This window comes from Olea europaea, unplaced genomic scaffold (genome assembly GCF_002742605.1).
Source record: "Olea europaea var. sylvestris unplaced genomic scaffold, O_europaea_v1 scaffold4053, whole genome shotgun sequence".
Classification (NCBI taxonomy): Eukaryota; Viridiplantae; Streptophyta; class Magnoliopsida; order Lamiales; family Oleaceae; genus Olea; species Olea europaea.
In genome coordinates this window covers 16649-27344 of record NW_019260186.1, presented here as the reverse complement: position 1 = coordinate 27344, position 10696 = coordinate 16649, and the positions used below count along the sequence as shown (strand labels likewise).

Sequence of the window (10696 nt, the reverse complement as noted above, 5' to 3'; positions counted from 1 at the left end):
AAAGCTCGTCTTATGGCTAAAGGATTCACCCAATCATATGGGATTGACTACCAGAAAACGTTTGCCCCTGTTGCAAAACTAAACACAGTACGTGTTCTCCTATCTCTTGCATCTAATTTGGATTTGCCCCTTTACCAATTAGATGTCAAAAATGCATTTCTCGATGGAGACCTTGAGGAAGAAGTGTACATGGATATCCCTCCTGGTTTCAAGTCATACTACAACCAACAGGGTTTGCAAACTTAAGAAATCCTTGTGTGGATTAAAGCAATCATCACGTGCATGGTTCGATCGATTCTCTAAAGTTCTAAAAAATTGTGGTTACACTCAATGTCAAGCTGACCATACTCTCTTTGTCAAGCATTCCACAAACAAGACATCTATTTTAATTGTGCATGTAGATGACATTGTTTTGACAGGAGACTTTGCTGAAGAGATGATTAAACTCAAGGAACTTTTAGCTAAGAAAATATATCTTAGACTTGTTGAAGGAGACATGAATGAGTGGGTGCAGATCTTCGGAGACTCCAATGGATCCTAATGTAAAACTTGGAGAAACAAAGGAAGGTGTTCTATTAGATACTATCTGGGCCCCGTTTGAGCCACATTAATATAAGAGTGAGAATGAAAAATATAGTCGTTACGGGCCCCACACAAGAGATAGATTTTCAAATATGGTGGCTTGATGTGATGGATAACGGTCATATTTTACATTTTAATGAGTAAATAATGGAAAACAAACAGGGGCTAGATATCAAAAGCTGGTAGGAAAGTTAATTTACTTGTCTCATACTCGTCTGGATATTACCTTTGCTGCCAATATGGTAAGTCAATTTATGTATACTCTATATGAAGAAATTCTTGATGCTGTGTATAGAATTTTGAGATACTTAAAAAATACTCCTGGAAAAGGAAGTGAGCCAAGAATCGCTTGGTGAGTGACCCATGGGTATGGGGCACGAACAATGTGTCCGCTCGCCTGTTAAATGCATGCTCATATACACGTCTTTCTCTCCTAGAAGTTGATTCTTCTAGAATCCACTATAAGGGCACTGCTTTTGTTGTAGGTTAACATAACTTCTTCTACTGTATTTCTTTGTTGATAGTAAGGGCTCCTTAAGGCTCTTTTAAGAAAAGAGAGCATCGAGGGATTGAAGTTTACACAGATGCAGATTGAGCTGGATCTGTGATTGATAGATCTATATCTGAGTATTGCACCTATGTTTAGGGTAATCTAGTAACTTGGGGAAGCAAGAAACAAAATGTTGTAGCCAGAAGCAGTGCAGAAACTGAATTTCGAGCAATGGCTCTTGGTGTTTGTGAAATTCTATGGCTAAATCAAGTTAAGGAAGAATTAAAGAAACCAATTGAAATTCCTATGAAGTTATACTGTGATAATAAAGCTGCCATTAGCATAGCACACAATCCAGTTTAGTATGATAGTACCAAATATGTGGAAGTCGACAGGCATTTTATTAAGGAGAAGATTGAATTTGGTGTTATTTGCTTACCATTTGTACCAACCACTCAACAAATTGTAGATATTCTAACTAAAGGACTACAAAGAGCAAATTTTGAACATATGATTAGCAAATTGGGAATGATAGATATCTATGCACCAACTTGAGGGGAGTATCAAAAAGTTAGGATAAGTTTATTTGCATTTCAATAAATCTGAGAGATATCTGATCTTATCTCTTATATTCTGTTAATATGAGAGATATCTGAAAGATATCTTATTGTTAGACTATTAAGTTGTTTCTATTTTCTAGGATAGTTAAGATTTCTATAGAATTCTTTTGCTACATATACATGTATGTATTACTCTTTCGATCAAGGAAATAAAAATGAAGTTTTATTCTTAAAACTTACATATTATACTTTAGGAAAAACTCTGACAGAAAGATTGAAGTATTCACGGATGCAGATTGGGCATGTTCTATAGTAGACCGAAGATCTACAACAGGGTACTGCACCTTCGTTTGGGGAAATCTTGTAACTTGGAGTAGTAAAAAACAATACGTGGTTGCCCGAAGTAGTGCCGAAGCTGAGTTTAGAACAATGGCTCATGGAATTTGTGAGGGTATTTGGTTAAGGAGACTTCTCAAAGAACTATGTATAGCAAGTGGACCAATTAACATGTTCTATCAAGCTGCAATCAGAATTGCTAGAAATCCATTCCATCACAATAGAACTAAACACGTGGAGATTGATCGCCATTTTATTAAAGAAAAATTAGACAACGAAACTTTGAATCTGCTGTATACTCCAACTCATCTTCAGATTGCCAATGTCCTCACCAAGGCTCTACCTCAAAACAACTTTGAAGAATTGAGTAACAAGCTGGGAATGATTAATATCTATCTCCTAGCTTGAGGGGGAGTGTAAAATTTATGGGATTTAGTTATCGGAAATTAAGGTGTAATTGATTATTTTATTATAGCTGTATTATACTATAATTTAGATAATACCCGATATTTAGGGGTTGGTTTCCTTGTTTATTTTAACAAATTAAGGAGTATGTTTTTCCTATATCCCTTGCTTAGTGGAAGGAATCTTTGTCTTCTCCACTATATATAATGTTTGTATTATTCTTTTTGATTAATAGAAGAAGATACAATCTCTCTCAGAATTCTTTAGTTTATTGCTTGTTCATAGGAGATTAATAGACACCACCATTAAGCTTCATGACGTTCATGCATAAATATAAGACAATGCATTTGGGCATCTTAGTTAAATTAAAATAAGGTCAGGTCAAGCCAAAAAGAAATAAGAGAAAACCTTATAGATAATGTATACATACCAGAAAGTGCAGCATGATTAGGTCCATAGCTTGCCTCATTTCCTAATGACCAGGCAATGATGCATGCATGATTTTTATCCCTCTCAACCATTCCTACGACTCTATCTAGCATTGAAGAAGCCCAATTTGGCTCAAGTGTAGGGTGCTTTATATTACGGGAAAGATGAAAACCATGTGTCTCAATATTGGCTTCATCAATCATGTACATGCCAAACAGATCGCATAACTCGTACCATCGTTGATGTTGAGGGTAATGGCTGTTTCTAACAGCATTTATATTGTGTTGCTTCATTAAAACCAAATCCTACAAGAATAATAACAAAAGACATGCGTGAAATCAGAGGGATAGAACAAAATTATGAAAATGCATGAAGCAGTCACAAATAAGGAGAAAGAATTTAGACTCACCCGAACCATACAGGACTCCAAGTTTGTCTTCCCAAGGCGTGGATGGTGTTCATGCCTGTTCACCCCTCTTATCATAACTGGTTGTCCATTGACAAGCAACTGTTTTGGTGCTTTGGATATTTGTCGAAAGCCAACTTGGCATGACTCACAATCAATTATAAGCCCCGATGCATCTTTCAGTGTGATAACAAGAGTATAGAGATTTGGCTGTCATAATAGAAATAACTAGATCAGAGAAATGAGCACAAGAACCATGTGAAATTATGTAATTCCATGGAGGAATTAATGAATTCGAGGAAAAAAACTGATTAACAACATGTCAGATGAAGATGAAGTTTGGAATAACAGAAATTTTTCTATTTACGGTTACAGCAAACCACTATACTAGAAGACCAAGAAGAATCAACTAATAAAACAATATCACCATCTCATCTAAAACTTTAAGCTATTAGAGAAGATATAATTTATTTCTATATAGTTGCATCGTCATACCAGGATGCACTCATAAGCTCTTGGTAAAGAGTGGTGGGGGTGGGGTACGTCACTTTGGGGAACAATAGTACCCGAGGCCAAAAGGAGGAATGAGAGTACATACAACAGATAGGGTCCAAAAAAAACGTTGAACACGCCACGCCTACTTATGTGTAGGCCATATTCCTTTCCTATTTGAAGACTCACTACACTGGATGTTCATAAATGGGTGATAGAAAGAGTGGAATCTAGGATCTTTATCTCCTTGATACCATATTGAATATTGAATGACCAGAGACGAATTCAGAATTGGATCCAAGCCCGAGCTATTAGGATCTTTATCTCCTTGATACCATATTGAATATTGAATGACCAGAGACGAATTCAGAATTGGATCCAAGACCGAGCTATAAAATTTCAAACCGGGCTACTATGTGGAAAAAAAAAAATTAAACATAAAAAATTGGTTTTTTACCAAAAAAAAAAAAAAAAACCTTAAAAAAAAACCCTTGGGCCGGGGGGGGGGGGGGGGCCACCGCCCCCCCCCCCCCCCCCCCTCTTAAATCCGTCTCTGTGAATGACCATCTAATAGCTTAAAATTCTCACACTTAGATATAATTTTTTAGGTAAGTGTCGTTAAGTTTTAATAAATTACAAGCTAAATTATAAGTGCAAAATTGCTCCAAACAATTTCCACTAGTGTGAAGGGTCCATTATGATGTGTTTTATAAAACACCATGTACTAGTCAAAATTGTCCCTCTTTTTCATTAAAACACAATGTAATTATATGTCCTTGTATAAAAAGCTAGAAGATTACATGTCCAGAAAACTTGCAGAAAGGGGGACTCCAGAGGGAAAATAGTTAACATTTGAACCAAGAGGAATGCAGCAAACATATCATGTGAGAGAAAAATTTTACTTGTTCAGCAGACCAAAGCTTGGGCATCTGCACTTTCCCTGAAAGATGATACCCTATGAATCCAAGAATATAATCGACAGATTGAGTCATCTGTAGATGGGCCACATTCGTAGATAAAAGATCGACGTGTCCATTGCCCGCATAACAACTCCCGGTGTCAAAAATTTCAGCGTCAATGGTGAAGTTCGCCGTAAACTTATCTTCAGATGTTGCGTTGTGAATACTAACTGCTGACTTGTCGATTTTCACCTCAACCTGGATGGTGAATTTGACAAAAAATAAATATCCAACTCAGCATTTTTGCAACATAAGGTCTTCATTATAATAATGAGTTAACCTTAAGAAAGTTTCTAGCAAAAGCAATCAGGAATTTGATTTCAAACTGCCACATTACATTTTAAAACAGGGTTAGAGGATTTTGATTGCAAGTTGAAGGTATAGCTTTTCTCTTAAGTTAGAACCAAATAGTTGGATCATGCCAAGCAGATAAAATTTGAAAATATTTCAAATATGAAGATAGTCAGAAAAATTCCAGGACTTCTACGGTGAAAAAAAATAAAAAGCAAAAAGGGAAAAGAAATATTTTTCACTCGTGTTACTAGGAATTAAAAAGAGAAATTGGATTCAGATTGTCATTATTTCCATTTTTTAAAATCTCTTTCATGTGCAATACATTTGATTTTATGGTGTATTTTTTTGGCTTTTCTTATTCTGGTGTAACTTTGTTATGCCATTTATCATTACCTGTATATCTGCATGAGAAAAATCTTCAGCTAAGTTGGATCTGAAGAAATAATCTTCAATAAAAACCTGCACATTCATTTTCCAAGTAGATCACTTGAATTTCTTATATACCATTGGTAAACAAGATAACACAGACAGAGAGAAAAAAATAAGAATGGAAAGTTCACAGAGTCCATGGGTCATATTATTTTCTTAATATGTTGTTCACTTGTTTACGAATGGCAGCAGTTGGTCTAGAATATTATTTAGCGGTCAGTTATTATATACCCTTGGTTTCGCATTTGGATTTTGGGTCCTTGCTTTATTTTATTCTTTTAACTCAGCAAATAAACGTGCAATTTCTTATTCTCAAGAAATTATAGTGTGATGTATTTTTCCCTACCTAGGATTCATATTTTTTCTCTCTTCTTGCGAGCTTCCTTTTTCTACAATTTCAACAATGTCGCTCTTTCTTCGTACCCCTCCTTCAACCACCCCAACCCCCCAAAAGAATTGTATGCATAACAATAATGAATAATAGACCCCACAAGTTTCCTACAACATAAGCAATATAAACAGCAGTGTTTCATAATTTTTGAAGTTATTAATGTCTATTTCCAAAATTTCCAAAAAATTCACTAAAACCTGATGCTTTCAAGAAAAAATCATCCCTAGCCCATTATAAATTCATATGCCACATAATCTACATCCCTCCCCAGTATGAAATCCTTGTATCAGGATCTCAACATTTTGAGGAAGGGAAATTGTACAAAGACGTGCAAATTTTTCAGGCGAATTCAGTTCCTGCAAGGATCAGGGGGAGTATCAGTTGGAAGGTGAACTAAGCAAGGATTTAAAAGAACACTAGTTTTGCATAAGAAAGAATGGGAGCACTGATTGATATCTATTATCCCATGGAACACTCTCCCAAGGTGGTTGATGTCAATCTTTTGATGATATTTTTGTTGGCAAGAAATTTCCAACTGACAAAGATCACTGTCCAGAAAAGAGATTGAACCAGACAAAGCATAAAAGAGAATTGAATTGTAAGCACTGACATGGGAAAAGAATACATTCTCATATATAAATGAATATTGAATTATTACAAAAGTTTCCACATAAAGGTAGTTCCAGAAATTACTCTTTTTTTTTTTTTTTTTATCTAGAAAACCTGTAGAGACAACAGGAGAATACAAACCTTAGGCTTAGCAAAAAGGAGGACATCACGATGAATGCCCGACAACCACCAGTGGTCCTGATCTTCAAGATAAGAACCATCACTCCATCGCAATACTTGAACGGCAAGAGAATTCCTCTGGTCAGATCCACTGGGATAACAAACGTCTGTGATCTCAAATTCAGCTGGTAGTCTGCTATCCTGACTGACAAGATAAGAAAAAAAGTTAGCTAGCGCAAGAAAATAATTTTGTTTTCTGTACTATAAATGAAACCCAACACAAAGAAAATGTTTTACGAACTAAAATATTCATCTTACAACACTCTGGACCAAGATGGCTTCATCAATACTAAAAAGTATAGTAGTCAAACACGTTTGAAGTAGCAGCAACTTCTAACTAACCCAGCCAAATAGAGAATGATTAAAATCATAAGAAAATTGGTGCTTATTGCAAAATTAATCAAAAAAATGAAAGCGCGTGGATCCCCTTTTTCCATGCAACTCGCCTATTTTCATGCGATCCCCTGGTCAAGTACAAAAACTTGAAGAAGAAGGAGATCCACAGAAGCTCTATATTTAGCCTTTCCGATGCCAAAGCTCATCTTTTGTTGTCCTGAGTGTCCAGTCTAAAACCTATTAAGCCTACAAACTCTATCTGATCTTATCAGCAACAAAATACCAAAACTACTTAAAAGGAAATAATTTCTATTGAAGATAAAATCGTATAGGATTTGCATGTGCCTTTCTCTCCAGGTAATGGTAACCATGCACATATGTATAAAGATATATCTGTATTGCTTGCAGTAGGGACAAAAAGAGTTGACTCAAAATATAGATATCATCAGAACAAGTGGTAGCTGCCTTTTGAATTTCTTTTAATCTTTCCATTTTAACCAAATTTTGTACCCGGCTCCACAAATTCATAAATCTAAGTGGAACCGGCAACGCATTCCAAAATTTAGACATACTTAAAATTCTGTAAGTTTCTACATATGTACAGAAAGGTGGAGACAACGGACCAGAAGATACCACCCTAACTAAAAACAATGGGAAATCTGACCTTTGAGTAAACTAGAAACACTACGGAATGAATGGTTAGCCCAACTCATATTCTGTGGCCACTAAAGTTGGAATTGAAGCTTCGTACTGCATACATTTTATAAATGATCAGTGACTAGAAAATGACACACTTCTTGTAGCTTAAAAACAATCCCTTTAAAAGACTAATATGATTGTTTGTAGGAAAACACCATTATGACACTTCTCACTTGGACAAATCCAACATGCAATGTTCAATATAATCGTTCCTTATCCGTGTTTGTCTGTTTTATGCACAATTTTGTAGGTGATGTCCTAACAACAAAAGGGTTATGAATTTCTTTGCATTGTAAATTATTCATAATCATCACAATAAATGAAAAACTAATGAAATATTAGCGTTTGGCTGCTCAAAAATCATTTTCACTTTGAGAACTATTCATTTTTACTTTTCAAAAGTGCCATTACATCGACTTATTTATTCTGGATCATTGTTAGGGTTCATGAATTAGAAATATACTCTCAGGTTTCAATTCGTGCAATAACATGTTAATAGACAAAGAAATTAATCCCTCAATCAAGTTTTGACCTAACGATGTATAATTCTTATTGATAGCATGATATCATGACTATCATCCACTTCTCTCCACTCATTTTGTCCCATAGGAAAATTTACAACTACTACCTCTTGTCTGAGGATTTCAGGATTCATATATGCTTGTATCAGTAAATGAGGTCCAATGAGATCATATGGTACGAGTAAAAAGGGAGCAATCCCACAGGATAAGTCCTTTCCAAGCCATCAGCCAGATTTTATCAGATATAACCCTTATCTTCAACCACATATGGAAGGATAAAAGGTAACATTGATGGAAAGGGCAAATTCAAAGTGAAATGGGAAATTTACAACAAAATATAGTAAGTGCTTAAGAAAATGCATGACAAACCTATATCCAATGAGGCGTCCATTTACCCATGCAAAGAAGGCAGAATCAACTGCTTCAAAATGTAAAAATATCCTGCGACCTGTAAAACGCCATAGATGCATTGCATGATATGGTTGACATCCAAATAAAATTATGAATATCAAATTGTGTGCTTTGAGAGAGGGCCTGATGGAGGAGAAGAAAATGAATAAATGCCCAACTGTGTTGGTTTGCAGCTAATGGCAGTTATTTGGTCAATTCGGGTAGCAAGGAATAGAATTCTACTGGGTCATTATCTTGCAACCATTTATATTCATGGTAGAGCAAATAACCTATCTTCCTTATGCACTACAGCATCTGGTCAGTCAAGCTCTAATAGACATGCAACAGAATTGGATTCAGTTGTTTGTTTGATTTTGCTTGTACCTAAGAATGTCTTGCCCTCTAATCTTGTTATCTACTTCTCCTATTAATGAATTTTGTTTTGAAGGAGAAAAATGGGAAGCATTGACTTGTCCGGAAATTTCATGATCAACTATTAGTATCGACATGTACCGATTAAAACTCACCTTCCCACTCTTTAGGAATGTAAAAGTAAGTTCTGTAGCAACCAGAGGGATTGTCTTCAGGAACTCTGGGAGGATCCAACGGAAATGGATATATGACGTTTGTATAAATAGGAATATCAAATCCATGCATCTGCCAATTGGATGGAACTGTTTCAATCACAGAAAAATATGCATTAGAACCTATGAGCACTTGAAGATGTTTCTATGTAGAACCCCAAATTTTTCTAGTTGTGTTGCATATAATTTACTTGCCAATTAATAGGAATGTCATGTCTAGTAAGTCTTTATGCAAGTCAATTTGTTATGCCTAATAGTTAATTTGCATCTATATGATTTTCCTTAATGGTTGAGGGATCAAAGTGGAAATAAATAAATTGTAAATGAAATAGTGTACATATTCCTTTCCTCCATGACTTTTCTAGCAGTACAGTTTTTGAAAAAGTAAAATAGCTATAAACATGATTAATGATATTAATTATCACAAATCCAGTTAAGATTATTTAATTTGATTAGGATGTTGATATTAATTATCACACGTTCAATTAAGGCTATTTAATTTGACTAGGATGTTGATATTAATTATCACACATTCAATTAAGCTATTCAATTTGACTAGGATGTTGAAATGAATTATCACAAATTCAATTAAGGTTATTCAATTTGACTAGGATGTTTTGAAAGTTGATGATATGAATATATTATATTTATCTTAAACTAATTGGGCTTATCACCACACAGTTATTCAATTGAACTACGATTTAAGTTTGTGGTTTAGTTAGAATTTAATTCTTAATTAATTTAGGAAAATCATTTACGTTTTGACACGTCATGCGAGTATTGTATGTATTTGATATTTAATACAATTGAACTAATCAATTAGTCATTATCTACATAATCCAAGATAATAAATAATTGGTTATGGTACAATGATAATCCTAAACAAACTACCCTAAGATTACCTATAAATACCGACGCCGTGCATATATGTTTGCCACAAATTACCCGGTAGCCACTCTCTCCCCCCCCCCCCCCCCCCCCCCCCCCCCCCCCCCTCTCTATTTCTCTCTATATTGTTAAGTCTTTGAATTTTGCAATAAACAATCTTGTTTCCACAATTTTGTTCTTCACATTCATCTCCAAAATGTGAGATGCTCGGTGCTATTAGTGATTTTTTCATATTTTTTCAAATACGTCGTTATATATGAATTTAATTACCTCAGTTCATGGCTCTTTCAGGAATGATACATTTTAAGGCATACCTACGGGTAATAGTTAGCATTCACGTTATTTTGCAGAGCTTGCTAGAATTATCATTTGCATGGTGTGATAATACAGTGATAATTCTCATTTTACATTGGTAAGAGAATTTGTGTATAATTTCATGTTTGATGCGAATGTGAAATAGCAAGCATCTCATTGAGTAGAATTTTTTTTTTTTGATAGGTAATCAAATAATTTTATTACTTAAAAGAGAATACACGGGAGGTGTACAATCACTTTAAGCTATTAAGGAAAAACATGAAATTAGGCAACCCATCTACAGAATTTCTAGCCACAGCATTAAACCAAGAATACAAAGTAAAGTAAAATGTTTCTCTTATCTGCTCTCTTGTCTTTGTTTGGTCTTCGAAGCAACGGTTGTTCCTTTCTCTCCACACGCA

General features: G+C 34.9%; 1 protein-coding gene across 1 annotated transcript in view; it reads right to left on the bottom strand.

Moving 5' to 3' along the window:
* Window positions 1-10696, bottom strand: part of LOC111387485 (beta-galactosidase-like) — a 25408-nt gene that overhangs the window by 8562 nt on the left and 6150 nt on the right. The window contains exons 5-11 of the mRNA XM_023012039.1: window positions 9036-9237; window positions 8488-8566; window positions 6524-6707; window positions 5347-5412; window positions 4603-4857; window positions 3212-3418; window positions 2804-3107 (exon numbers count right to left, since the gene is read on the bottom strand). Coding sequence (XP_022867807.1) covers window positions 2804-3107; window positions 3212-3418; window positions 4603-4857; window positions 5347-5412; window positions 6524-6707; window positions 8488-8566; window positions 9036-9237 — 1297 coding nt within the window. The remainder of the gene's footprint in view (window positions 1-2803; window positions 3108-3211; window positions 3419-4602; window positions 4858-5346; window positions 5413-6523; window positions 6708-8487; window positions 8567-9035; window positions 9238-10696) is intronic.